This window comes from Macrotis lagotis, chromosome 1 (assembly GCF_037893015.1).
Source record: "Macrotis lagotis isolate mMagLag1 chromosome 1, bilby.v1.9.chrom.fasta, whole genome shotgun sequence".
In the NCBI taxonomy this organism is placed as follows: domain Eukaryota; kingdom Metazoa; phylum Chordata; class Mammalia; order Peramelemorphia; family Peramelidae; genus Macrotis; species Macrotis lagotis.
The window spans coordinates 579695844-579710201 of record NC_133658.1 but is presented as its reverse complement, the minus strand read 5'-3'; the positions used below and the strand labels follow the sequence as shown (position 1 = coordinate 579710201).

Genomic DNA, 14358 nt, shown 5'->3' with positions numbered 1-14358 from the left:
CAAGTCAGAACTCCTGAGTGCCTCAGATTAAAATATAATTGGAAAATGTTTAACAAAATAAATAAAATTATAATTCAATGAAGATAATATTAATTTATGCTTTTCTGAATCAATATTCCTATTTGAGTTTGACACCACTTGACACCATGCATCTCTATGATGAAATAGGGGAGTAGAAATAGATTCTAGATCTGTGATTTTACTTATTTAATAAGGAAATTTTCTCTAGCAATGTGGCAAAGGTTGGCACCTAATCTGCAACTTGAAGTTTTAGAGAACTTTCTAGAGTGTTGGTTTGTTCAGGTCAGTATGTGTGAGAAATGGGACTTTGAACCCAAATCTTCTGGACCAGGGAGAAAGAAAGGAAATAAATATTCATATGGAACTTCTGAGCCAGGCACTGTATTAAGCACTTTATAAATTTTATCCCATTTGGCCCTTATAAAAAGCTGTGAGGTAAACATTGATATTGTCCCCATTTCTTACAGTTGAGGAAACTGAGGCAAGCAGGGGTGAAGAGCCTAAGGCTGAATCTGAGCTCAGATCTTGCCCCCAGGATCAGAGCTTTTTGACCACTATGTTACCAGTAATCTCTGGCTTTGAAGTCAGCTTTCTATTCACTTATGCAAAGTTCCTGGTCATATGACATATAATGTACAATTTGATAGAGACACCAAATTAACAAAAATTAACAACCGTGTAAGGATTGGATTGCCACATACAATTGACAAACCCAGAGAAATCTTTCTAGTTTACTGGGCAAAAATTACCTTTTAAAAATATAAGCAGGCTTCCAACCAATGATTTGGAGTATTTCTATATGTGCTTCCTCTCTGGGGGGGGGGGGGGGGGCACAGTTCCATTTAAATTAATTGCCTAAATACCTTTTTCTCCCATTGTCTGGAATAGCTCCTGTGGGACAATAAAAAGCTGCCTAAATAAATGTATTGAAAGGACAGTCAGGGATAGCTTTTTGGGAGGAAGAAAAGCGTGGTTTATGGCTTTTGTTAACAGATTGAGGAGAGCTACGGTGATATCTGAAAAACTCATGATAATAAAAAAATAGATATCAAGAAAATTGTTTCTGATTCAAATCAGCTCAAGCCAGGAAAATCAAACAGAAGTAACTGTACCAGTTAAAGCCCAGCCTTGATTCTGCCTGTAAGCATTTAAGTTTTAGTTCAATGTCGGCACATTTTGTACTCTTTTCTTTCTTTTCTTTTCTTTTCTTTTTTAACTTACATTAGGTCATGCCTTAGCAATTCCAAAGAAGTGTTGGATTTTACCCAGTAATAGATTTCATGTGTTTGATGACATCTTGATGACTGTTGCCCCTCTACAAACTTGCTATATAGTGAAAAATCCTGGAAAAGGCCTTGTATCATGCCACAAGCCTAAAAGAGGCATGTGCCAATAGAAGAAAAAATCTGAAATTGCCTCTGACCTCCCCTTCTCCACCACACCAAATTATCCCCCCAAACCCAAGAAAAATAGGCAGCAAAGTCTCACAGATTTAGCATTGGAAGGGACCATACAGATCCACAAGGCCAACCCCCTTATTTTAAAAATGAGGAAACAGGCTCAGAGAAGAGATAGTTTATATCTGTCTCCTCTATAGTTTAGTTCTATAGACTTATTGCTAGTAAGATAAGTGACATTTCTATGGGATTATGGATTCAGAGCTAAGAAGGAACCTTAGAGGTTACATAGTCCAATCCTTTCATTCTGCAGATAAGAAAACAAGATCACAGATCTGTCCACACAGATTTCCAGTCTCTCCTGACAACACATCTGGCTCTCATTCTGTGTAACTTTTATGTTGCATCTCAAGGAAGAGAATGCTCAAGGGTAAGGGGGAAAACAAGAACATAGAAGATAAATAGGACATGATAGAAGCCATCTAGTCCAACTTCTTCATTTTTATAGATAGGGAAACAGCAGAGAGTGTAATCTCATTCAACATTATACAGATATTAAGCGACAGAGGTGACATTCACACCCAGGTCCTTTGATTCCCAAGCAACTCTTCTTTTTCCTGTCTCCTGCAACCCTTCTAGTCCTTCTGATTTTTGAGCCAAGAGGTGCAAAAGCATGGAGGTGGGAATGGGATTGTAGCAGAGTACAACTTCCTTCATTTGTAAACCTGAGGCAGCCCTCTGTTATCCAATGACCCACTGGGTAATCTCCTGTTTCTACAATGTACTATACCTTAGGCTACCCAGACAAGAAAAAAAACATACCTCTTGCCTTTGTAGACATCTATATCCTGGGTGACAAAGTGAATAGAGCACCAGACCTAAAATCAGGAAGACATCATCCTGAATTCAAATCTGACCTCATACACTAACTAGTTAAGTGTAACCCCGGGCAAGTCACTTAACCCTATTTGCCTCAGTTTTCTCATCTATAAAATGAGCTGGAGAAGGAAATGGCAAACCACACCAGTATCTTTGCCACAAAAACCCCAAAATGGGATCATGGAGAGTTGAAATAATCCAATAAGCACAAATACCCAAGATACACATTTGTGAAGAGGGTATAAAGACATGTTTAGGGCTGTGCCATCACATTCTGATACACAGAATACCATGTTCCCCAGTGTGGAAACTGTCTCTAACAAGTGTATAACCTCCAGATGCTTTCTCTCTGAACTGCAGACATTTATATCTTATTCCTCTCCTCAACACCCAGGTATACATTTTCACAAAATGCATTCTCAAAAGTGTTTTAGGTTTGTTTGTTTTTTTAAATCTTTAGTCTTTTCCATATGAATAAAGATACTGTAGAGGGATGAGATGCTGTCCTGAACTGTAGGTTTGAATCCTTCCTAACTATGTGAATGACCCCAGACTCCTTTCTGGATATCAGTTTACTCACTTGTAAAATGGGGAGGTTGGACTCAATGATCTCTAAGGTCCCTTCCAGTTCTAAATCTATACTCCTTTGATTTCATCATGTGATTTTTGAGCCTAATGCTTTCCTCCAGGGTAGAAAAGAATCAAACATTGAAAGTTTGTTTAAAGTCGTAATTAATAAAAATAAATGAAAGGGACCATTTCAATTGCTCACTATTTGTAATAATTACTAATACTCATTTGGCACAACACTTTTCTCACAGTGACCCTAAAGTAGGTGGTACAAATATTGGAAAATCCATTATACAGATGTAGAAACCTCAGAGAAGGACAGTAATTTCCCTAGGATCACTCACTTACAAAACATGGAACTGAGCCTCAAACTCAGGTCTCTTAAGTTCAATTCCACCATACCAAAGTTTCCTTTCCTGCTCCATAGCCCTTAGCACAGCTGTGTTATTCGGTACTGCCCCAGTCCCTGCATCTCTCTCAGAAAACCCATTCCCAAAGAATGTCCAGATGTCTGTCTCACCTGTTCAGCTTTCTGGTGGAACACAGCTGACATGGCCAGTATGGTGCTACGCTCATCTAGCGCAGCTGCAAAGCTCTTCCATTCCTGGTCCAGTTGAGTGGAGATCTGTTTAATCTGCTGGGAAGCATAGTGACCTGCTTCTGACAGGCGGGAGGCCACAGACATGATCCGGTTGATGTTCACATAGGCATTCTGAGAAGCAAAAGAAGAGTTCCTTAGAGGGTGAATTAACAGGCAATTAATCGAGCACTTTAGGTAGAAAACAAGGAATGCCCAAAATATAGAAGACAGAGCAAGGGAGATCAGAACGGTAGGGTTGAGAAATGTCCAACCCACCAAATCATTTGGCAACCAAGGCAACTGCAGGTGGGACTTTAAATTCAATAAATCTAGGAGTTTTTTAGGGGTGAATTGAATAAATATTTGACCAACTATAGCAGACTAATTTTTAAGTTTTTGACCCTTGGCAGAAAAAAGATCCCCCATCCCTAGTATAGAATATAAATCAACTTCTGGCACAGAAGGCATGAGAAGCATGGGTCTCTCCCAAGTAAAATCCAAAACCACAACAATGCTATTGATAGAATAACTATCTGCTAGGCAGAAAAGAAGATATGTTCAAGCTGTTGCTAATGTCTCTCTGCTTAGGGAAGAATCACTGAATGTTATGATATAAAGGGATATATATATATATATATATATGAAGTGGGTATTAATGATAAAAATTGTTCTGGGCTTATTCTCTTACTTGCATACGAGATTTAAGTGTTTTTGAAAGCTCAGCTCCAACTTGATAAAGAAACCATAGCTCAGTGTAGGGTAAGGAAATCTGAGAGGAGAGCAATCAACACTTCCTAGACACTCAAGATCATTCAGCACTCTCTGAGGGGATTCCAAACTCCCACTCTGAGAAGGGTTGGGGCAGGAATTGGTAGACATATAGAAAGCTAGGTTGTACAGTAGATAGAGTAACAGACTAGAGTCAAGAAGATTCATCTTCCTCAATTCAAATCTGACCTCAGATATTACTGGTTGTATGACACTAGACAATGAGCTAGCAAAGGAAATAGCAAGTATCTTTGCCAAGAAAATCTCAAGTCCCAAGTAGGGTCACAAGATTTGGACATGACTGAAAAACAAAAAGATAGTTCAATCACCTCATTTTAGAGACTGAGACTAAGGGATTCTATAGTGACTTCACCAAGGTCATACAGATACTAAGTAGTAAAGTGAGGAGGTATTTGAATGCAGTTCCTCTGGTGTTCTTTCCACTATTTGACTGTTGAGTTGTTTCATACTTGCCCAACTCTTCATGCCTTCACTTGGGATTTTCTAGGCAAAGTTACAAGAGTGACTTGCCAATTCTTTTTTCCAGGTCATTTTGCAGATGAAGAAACTGAGGCAAGAAAGTTAAGTGCCCAGGTTCATTCAGCTGGAAATGTCTGAAGTTGAATTTCAATTCATGTCTTCCTGACTCCAGGCTAAACATTCTCTCCAAGCAAAGCTTACATCAGAACAGAGAGCATTCTTGGCTGCAACACTTTCTACCCTAAAAATTTTGCCCATGAAGAAATCTTTTATTCTATTTGACTTAAGAACATCCTTAAACCCAATAAAGCATCAAAAGCACCCAATGTCTCCTACAGTTTCTACTGGTTCCTTTCATTTACTGTTTTGTTTACATTCATTCCCAGCTAGGCTTGGAAATTAAAAATGTATGAACTCTCCTCCCCTATTTCTTGATTAGGCCTGCAGAAATTCCCCTCAGGAAGAAAGAAGACAAAAGAAAAATGCCACAGATCTAAGAGGGGGAAGGAGGGTTATTTTTAACTTATTCTCACTAATTGTCTGTGATGTCAAAACAATCAAATAATATTGTAGCAGCCTCTGTAACTCTGGGAGAAGCACACAATGGCCAAGTTCAGCAAGAGAATTTTGGGAAGATATCTTTAAAACCTGGGCTCCTGCCTTTCATCAGCAATTGCCCCAGTCTCCCTCCTGAGCCAGGTGTCTGTTCTTCATTCTGCACGTATCCCATTGACACCAGAGTGGGATTCATGAAAGTTCCCTATTACAAGCCACTCTTCTGTTTTTCCTCCATCAGGATTTACAACCACACCCTCTGGAGTCCTTACGTCCAGGAACATTATTTAGAGAAATTATTAATAACCAATGATTTGAATAGATTCAGATTTCCCCCTTTTTCTTTTATCTTCAAGACTTCAGTCTCTGAAGATTGAGCTAACCTTTTTCTTTCTCCAGACCCCACCCAGGTGGGGCAGTCATTATGTTCTGCCCAGGTTTGGGTAGGGATAAATTCTTTGACTAGATTGTCCAAGACTGGGGGTAACTTAAAAAGTAAATGATATAACCAAAGTTCAGGTTTGTCTCCTCATTGTAACATTCATTCTCTTAATTTTTTAACAAATCAGAGTAGATTGCCATTCTGGGGAGATACCTACTTTTCTTCAAAGGGCATTAAAACTGTGAGCCCTGTGTCATGATTGCCTTTGGTCTAAGAGAAAGATGACCAAATGACCACCCTTTTATTAAAATGCTGACATTATTGGGGTGGCTAGGTGGAGCAGTGGATAAAGCACCAACCCTGGAGTCAGGAGGACCTGGGTTCAAATCCAGTCTCAGACACTTAATAATTGCCTAGCTGTGTGACCTTGGGCAAGCCACTTAACCCCATTTACCTTGCCAACAAAACAAACCTAAAAAAAAATGCTGGCATTAAGAAAATGATTAAGTAACCTGTAAAATATATCTTTTGGACCTTTTTAATTAATATACCATCCCTTACCCAGTCTTAGTGCCATAAGGATTTCTCCTAACTTGGAAGCTCAATAGGGGGGAAAATATTAGTAAAATAGAGTCAAATGGCCATTTACTATCTTTGTGACCTTGTAATCATCTAATTTCTCTGGGTCTGAGTTTTTTTTTTCCCTCTGTAAAATGAGGTGGTTGCACTTGGTGCTCCCAATGGTGCCTTTTTAAACTATAATTCCTTAAAAAAAATTTTTTTATTGAAAGCAATGGGGTTAAGTGACTTGCCCAAGGTCACACAGCTAGGCAATTATTAAGTGTCTGAGGTCGATTTGAACTCAGGTACTCCTGACTCCAGGGTTGGCGCTCTATCCACTGTGCCACCTAGCTGTCCCCTTTTAGCTATAATTCTACTATCAGATATGCAAAGCATGGTGTTTGAAATGGTCAGGCATAAAGACTATTCTAATATATAACCATTAATCACTGATCATTTTTTCCAGAAGCAGTTTGGTGGTAGCTAGGTAGAGTACTGGAAGACCTGTGTTCAAATTCATTCTCAAATCCAAATAATTATTAGTTGCATGACAGAGCACGTTGTATGACAACTTCAGTTCAATCTACCTAAATTTCCCCAGTTGCAAAATGGGGTTAATTGTTATTAACAACTTCCAGGGTTGTCATGAGAATCAAATGAGGTAATATTTCTGAAGCAGTTATAAGGCACACTGTTCGGTCCATAGTAGGTATTAAATAAATGTTTCCTTCTTTATCCAAAACCTCTTTTTAAAAAAGTAGCTATGGGGTGGCTAGGCAGAGCAGTGGATTGAGCGCCAACCCTGAAGTCAGGAGTACCTGAGTTCAAATCTGGCCTCAGACACTTAATAATTACCTAGCTGTGTGGTCTTGGGCAAACCACATAACCCCATTTGCCTTGCAAAAACCTAAAAATAAATAAATTAATTAAATTAAATTAAATAAATAAAAAATAGATAAGTAAACTGGATGCAAGTCCCCTGAGGTAGTTCAAAGAATGCTGGATTTAGGCCTAGAGATCAAATGCTGGTTCTACTACTTGCTGAGTGACCTTGGATAAGTCAGTTAACCTCTCTAGGCTTAGGTTTTCCCATCTATTAACTGAATGACCTAGACTTGATTATGCCTTCAATTTCTTCTAGCTCTAATACTTTGAATATAACATATTTATAATGTCAGATCAAGGTCTTTAATATTCTTTCCATGATGTTTGCTTGACTTTCTCTAGTAGCCCTCACTTGGCAAGCTCTTCCTTGTAACCGCCCTGAATCCCTTCTGCCATAATCTCACACATTTCCTTAGTGATTGGAACCACTGTCTTCTTGAGTCATAATCCTCCAGGATTCTGAGGAGTCATCATTAACTCATCTTTCAGAACTACTTTGTTTTGGTTTCTAAACAAATTCTGTTCAAAAGGAAAATCTACTCAAAGAATGGATGGAGAAAAAACTGACCTCAAAATTGGGAGTTTATATGCTGACTTAAGTTGCTTGAGCTTCTAAATAAGTAAGCTGTTGCATTGAGGCGGGGGGACATAATTTCAATTTCCTTCTTCCTTCATTTCAAGATTAACTAAAATTCTCCCTCCTTCTGCAAAAAAAATCTTGCCTAAATGGATAACAAGGAAGATTCCTGTTTCCTGACTCTGTCACTAACTCCCAACAACCTTTAGTTAACACCAAACTTGGGCAGAGGGAGTCTTTAAACTAGGAGAATGCCATTCACTTGTCCCAATAAAGAAAAAAAATGTCTTATGTTCTATGCCTATGGGGTGGGGGAGCTGGTTAGAAAAGGATAGGAAGCAATGATGTGATGGTCACATTATGTGGCACCCCCAACCCCATCCTACTGCAAGCAGACAGGCTAGTTATTTGCGTGCCTGGACATTGCTAAGGTCATTAAGACTTCTTACACACTCACTGAAATAGGAGAGTCAGGGATCCTACAATAATAAGGGTCCCCTGTTAATCTCCCTTCCTCCCCTCACTAGTTTCCCTCTTTCATTCTGAATGTGGTGGTGCCCAGGGGACAATGAATCTGTGAAGTGTTGAGACTGTTGATGTGGTCCTAGCTTGGGAAATTACCAGATAATCTCTTCTGGGAATTCTTCTGGGGAAAGAGAAAGTACTGTGTGTAGGAATGGGTGAGTTTGGTGGGTCATATGTAATTGCAATTTGTGACAAATACAAACCCTCTTCTAGTGAGCAACCACCCTCCACCCCATTTTTGTCAGATAGCAGCTCACAAGAAAAGGCAGCACAGGTTCACTGATTCCCTCCCTCCCCATCCCTCCCACTCCCAATCACTGAATGAATGAGTGAATAATTTTTTTTAAAGCATTTTAAAGAACTTACTGCACGTACTGGAAGTTAGAGATTCTTATACAAGCAAGCAAAACAGCCCCAGACCTTAAGAACTTACATTACACCTTTTTTTTGTCTCCCTTTTGAGGCTAAAGTTTGAAAGCAGAGTGTGGAGCCAGAGAGGAGAACCTGAAAAGTCCCATGTTGGAAAATGCCCTGGAAGTGGCACAGAGATCTGTTCTTAATTTTATATAGGAATTTAGGTACACCCACTCCCTTGTAACAAAGCAAAAAACAGTTATTCAAAACCAAGAGACACAGTAGCTAAGACTGCCAAAATAGGCAACATTTTGCATTCATCATAGATTCTGACTTATACAAAGAAAAGAAGATGCATTTGCTTCTTGGTCTTTTCAGGGACAAGACTGGAGACTAAAATTCAATGAAGCAACAAGCTGTATTTTGATATTTTGATATTCTTTTCATATACTACATTATTGGTATCATGTGTATCATCTTCCTGGTTCTGCTCATCTCAGTTCTTTCGAATCTGTTTATGTACGAAAATATCCTACCTCCTTCAAATATTGGGGCAGCTAGGTTCTAGGCACCTAGGGCAGATAGAGTGCTGGAATGGAGTCAGGAAGATATCTTCCTGAGTTCAAATCCAACCTCAGACACTTACTGGTTATGTGACCTTGGGCAAACCACTTAATCTTATTTGCCTCTATTTCCTCAACTGTAAAATGACCTGGAGAGGGCAAACTGCTCCAGTATCTTTACTGAGAAAAACTCAGATGGGATCATGAAGAGTCAGACACAACTGAAATAAATGATCAACGACAACTATCAAATATCACAGTATGTTCAGTCTTTCTCCAATCTACGGAAACCCATTTTTACTTCTAGTTTTTGTTACTACCAGAAGGAGAAAAAGAAGGACAAGAAGGAGAAGAAGACGAAGAAGAAGAAAGAAGAAATACAGGAAGAGGAGAAGGGAGGAGGAAAAGAAGATGAGAAAATGAAAGAGAACAAAAGGAAAGGGAAGAAGTGGTGCTATGAATATTTTGTTAAATTTGTTATAATATATAGAGAATATAAATATTCTATCATTATGGAACCTGGATCATATGCTCAGCAAGGCAGAAAGGAGATCTGATTCAAAAGGCATATCACTTTTTTCATATCCCAATATTTGTCCTCTTTATCCTTTACAATACTCTCTTTAATTTGGTCATGGTCCCCTATCCAAAAATTAGAGATTTCCCCCCTTGTTCCTCTAACTAGCTTATGATGTCACCTTTTATATCAAAGTAATAAATACATTTGGAGTTTATCTTGTTATATAGTGTAAGATGTTATAAAACCTCATTTCTGCCAGATTGTTTTCAGTTTTATTGGTAGTTCTGAACACTATTGATATCTCCTTTTTCTATATCGCTTAATTTCCAAGTATGTTCCACCTCCCTCCTCTACCCAGAAGCATCCAATGTAACAACAAAAATTTTTAAAGCAATTCAGCTAAACAGTGCAATATATATAGTGTTTCACATTTCATGATTCTCCAACTCTGCAAAATAAAGAGAAGTACTTAAAAAAATCTCTTTTTGGGGGGACAAACTGAGTGATTATATTATATTTACATAGCATTCCAACAATAAAACACTTTATAGAGATAAAAAATTGGAAGAATAGTAATTGCTCATAAATAGGTCATGACAATCTACTTAAATTACTTTACCTATTCAATGTCACAGTAATCACACTGCCAAAAGATTATTTTTAGAACCAGGAAAAAAACAAATTCATCTGGAAAACAAAATATCAAGAATTTCAAGAGGAAAAATGATAAAACAGGAAAAAGAAAGGGACCTAGCAGCACCAGATCTCAAATTATACTATAAAGAGTGAGCATTAAAATATGTTATTACTGGTTAAGAAATAAAGAGATCAGTGGAACAGATTAGAAAAATAATATACACAAGCAAATGAACATAGTAGCCTAGTGTTTTATAAACCCAAAGTTCTCAATAAATGTAGTAAGAGTTCACTTTTCAATTAAAAAATACTACCAATAAAACTGAAAGGCAATCTGGCAGAAATGGGGTTTCATAATAACATCTTACACTATATAACAAGATAAACTCCAAATGGATATATTACTTAGATATAAAAGGTGACATCATAGCTAGTTAGAGGAACAAGGGGAAAAAAATCTATGGATAGGGGAAGAGTTCATGACCAAATAAAAGGGAGGGAGAATTATAAAGAATAAAGTAGACAATTTTGATTATATGAAATTCAAAAGTTTTTGCATAAACAATACCAACACAGTTAATATTCAAAGGGAACAGGTAACTGGGGAGAAAAATCTCTATATTGAATTTCTCTCATAATTGTCTCATATCCAAGAAACATAAGGAATTGATTCAAATTTATAAGAATAAAAGTCATTCTTCCATTGATAAATGGTCAAAGAATATTAAAAGCAAGTTTTTGTAGGATGAAATCCAAGATTCCAACAACCATATGAAAAATGCTTCAAATCACTAATAATTAGAAAAGTGTACATTGAAACAACCCACTACCTCACAGCCATCAGATTGACAGATGATAAAAAAATAAAGTGAAAAATTTTGAAGGTGCAGTAGAAAAACAGGCACACTAATGCTTTGTTGATAGGAATGTAAATCAGTTCAGTCATTGTGGAAAGAAATTTGAAACTAAGCCCAAAATCTTACTAAGTTTTACATATACTTTGACCCATAACTACCACTGCAAGGTATATATACATATATATATATATTATATATATGTATGTATATATAATCTCTTTGAGGATATATATATATCCTCAAAGAGATTAAAAAATGGGAAAAGGCCTATATGTACAAAAAGAATATAGTACCAATTAATAATCAATTATTACATTTTAATAATTAATAGTATGAAAAAAACTCCATAAAATGGGAATGGTCACCTGGCAGGGAATGACTAAACAAATAATGTCAGATGAATATAATGAAAAATTATTATGTCATAAGAAATAATGAAAGGACAGATTTAAGGGAAAGTGGGAAGAATGAGGTGAGTAGAACCAGGAAAACAATTTATATGATGACATTATAAAGAAAAACAACCTTGAAAAACTTTAGAACTCTGAGAAGTATAATAACAAACTATACTTTAAGTAGACTGAAGATGAAGCATGCTACCTTTTTTCCATGACAGAGAGAGGTGTTATATTCAAAATTGAGAATAAAACATATATTTTTGGACATTACCAATAAGAAAATTTTCAATGCACATATATTACTAGGATTTTCTTTTAATTCTTTTTTGTTGTTATTGTTCAATGGGGAATAGAGACAATAAAAGAAATTTTAAAAAATGACCTTTGTTTTCAGATTGTTTCTGTATATATACATTGTTATAATGGTCATTGTGTTGTTTTTCTGGCACTCCTACTTCACGTTATATCAGTTTATGTTAGTCTTCCCATGTTTTTCTGAATTATTCATATTCATCATTTCTTATAGCATACTACTACATTCCCTTCCATTTAAGTACCGCAGTTTGCTTAGTCAATCCCCATCAGGTATCTGCTTTGTTCTCAGTTCTCACTTTTCAAAGGTTGCTATGATCTCTTCTTCAGGTTTTCTTCTAATATGAGCTACCCCCGGGGAAAGAACTTCCTCCTTCTCCCCTCTTACTACTAAAAATTCTCCTAAGGAAATCCTTAGTCTCAGAACTTTCCTAAGGGAAAAAACCCTATTTTTCCTTTATCACCAAGTATAGATCCCTACAGAAGAGGGGTTCTCAAGACAGGATACAGTCTGTACTGAACTTAGAGAACTGTGAGCAATGAACCGAGGCTGAGCTATGTGTGTAAACAAACCAGCTGGTGGACTTAATGTCTTGAGTTTTGACAGATTCCAGAACCTCATAGAAATGAAAAAATCCCCAAAGATGATTATTTTTCAAGTGTTGTGACCTCACTTAATCAGTATAGATACATGACTCATTGACTAGGGCTTAGAGAGCTAACATTGCCAGGGCTTAAGTTGCTTGGCTCATATAGCATATCTAACCACAATTCCTAAATCCCTGAGCAAATCCTCAATTTGCCTGCACAAAGGCATCCGGAGTATCCATAGCACTATATACCATCCAGGGGACCAGGGCTCTTATCCTGATTCTGCCATAAGCCCATTGGGTAATGATGGACAAATGATTCATTACTTCTGTCCCATGGAAGAATATGAACCAGGGTGGCCAAAGGAGAATTCTCAAATGTAGTAGGATTGGAACAGAGCTCTGAAGAATGGCACTTCAGTCAGGAGACCAAGGACCATAGCTCGAAGATGGGAATGAGCAAAATTTGTTTAGAGAATAATGAAAAGAATATTCCGTCTGAAAAGGAAGATTTGTGTAAGGGAAAGGTGAAAGGGAGAATTTAGTCATCATGGTGGGATTTCAAAGAGTGCCAGCTAAACTTAATTTGGAAGGTGGGAGAGGAGAGATAGGTCATGGAAGCTATCTGAGCCATAGGGTTATATAAAAACATTGTTTTAGGAATCATAGCATCTCCAAACTTGAAGGGGCCTTAGGCATTATCAAGACTTTTCCATACACGAATAAGAGTCCTCTTTACTTTATTGGCATCTAGGTGGTAAAGTACACCTGAAATCAGGAAGGCCTGAGGTCAATTCTGACCTCAGACACTTACTATCTGGGTGACTGGGCAAGACATTTAATCTCTGTCTGACTCAGTTTCTTCATCTGTAAAATGAGTTAAAAATAGCACCAAGCTTCTTATAAAACATTTTGCAATATATATGTGTATGTATATTTGTAGATATATGTATATACATATGTATGTATATATATATATATATATATATATATATAGAGAGAGAGAGAGAGAGAGAGAGAGAGAGAGAGACAGACAGACAGACAGATTCACACACATACATCCAGCCATTGCTTGAAGACTACCAGGAGCCCACTCCATTTTGGTACATTTTTGCACATTAGAAAGTTATGTTGATTGTGGGGTGGCTAGGTGGCACAATGGATAGAGCACCAGCCCTGGAGTCAGGAGTGCTTGAGTTCAAATCTGACCTGAGACACTTAATAATTATCTAGCTGTGTGGCCCTGGGCAAGCCACTTAACCCCATTGCCTTGCAAAAACTAAAAAAAAAAAAAAAAAAAAAAAATTATGTTGAACTAAAATCTAACGCTTTGGCCAAAACACTGTATAGTAGAAACAGACTTAAACTTAGCATCAAATTAAAATAAAAAAAGGACCCAATAAAAAAATAAAACCCAGCAAAGCTGTGTTTAGGCTTCTCTAAGAATACAGTAGAAATGAGCCTGTGGCCAATTCTGCTCTTTGCCTGATCCCCTAGAATTGTTTTGCTTTGTTTTTACTAATCTCAGTTCTGTTGATCAGGCCAGCAGACAAAACTTTGGGAATCCTCAAATAGATTAGTTGTTGATTGAATAAGTATATCTTAAATTTCATTGTCTAGGAAGAAGGATGATCTATCTTTCTTGCAGAATGTATGAAGTTTGAAGTCATTTTTCTTAGACACCAAAGACAATAGCAATGATAATTAATAATAATAATAGCTAATATTTACATTAGCACAAAATTCATATCCATTATCTCATTTCATTCTATTACCCTATGAAGTAGTTTATAATTATAACAATAATAACTAGAATTTATATAATACTTAAAAGCTTCTAAAGCCCTTTCCAAACTCATTTTATCTTCAGAACAACCTATTATTATTTCCATTTACAGATGAGGTAAAGAGAGGTTAAGTTGATCTATCTAAGGTTGAACAACTAGGA

At 37.1% G+C, this 14358-nt stretch overlaps 1 protein-coding gene and 1 long non-coding RNA gene across 11 annotated transcripts in view; one reads left to right on the top strand and one right to left on the bottom strand.

Moving 5' to 3' along the window:
* Nucleotides 1–14358, bottom strand: part of KALRN (kalirin RhoGEF kinase) — a 1044937-nt gene that overhangs the window by 526791 nt on the left and 503788 nt on the right. For all 9 annotated transcript variants that reach the window (XM_074214684.1, XM_074214682.1, XM_074214689.1 and 6 more), the window contains one exon: nucleotides 3388–3579. In XM_074214684.1, coding sequence (XP_074070785.1) covers nucleotides 3388–3579 — 192 coding nt within the window. The remainder of the gene's footprint in view (nucleotides 1–3387; nucleotides 3580–14358) is intronic.
* LOC141507233 (uncharacterized) overlaps nucleotides 7544–14358 on the top strand; it is a 32053-nt gene continuing 25238 nt past the window's right edge. For both annotated transcript variants that reach the window (XR_012474105.1, XR_012474106.1), the window contains exon 1: nucleotides 7544–7698. This is a non-coding gene — a long non-coding RNA (uncharacterized LOC141507233). The remainder of the gene's footprint in view (nucleotides 7699–14358) is intronic.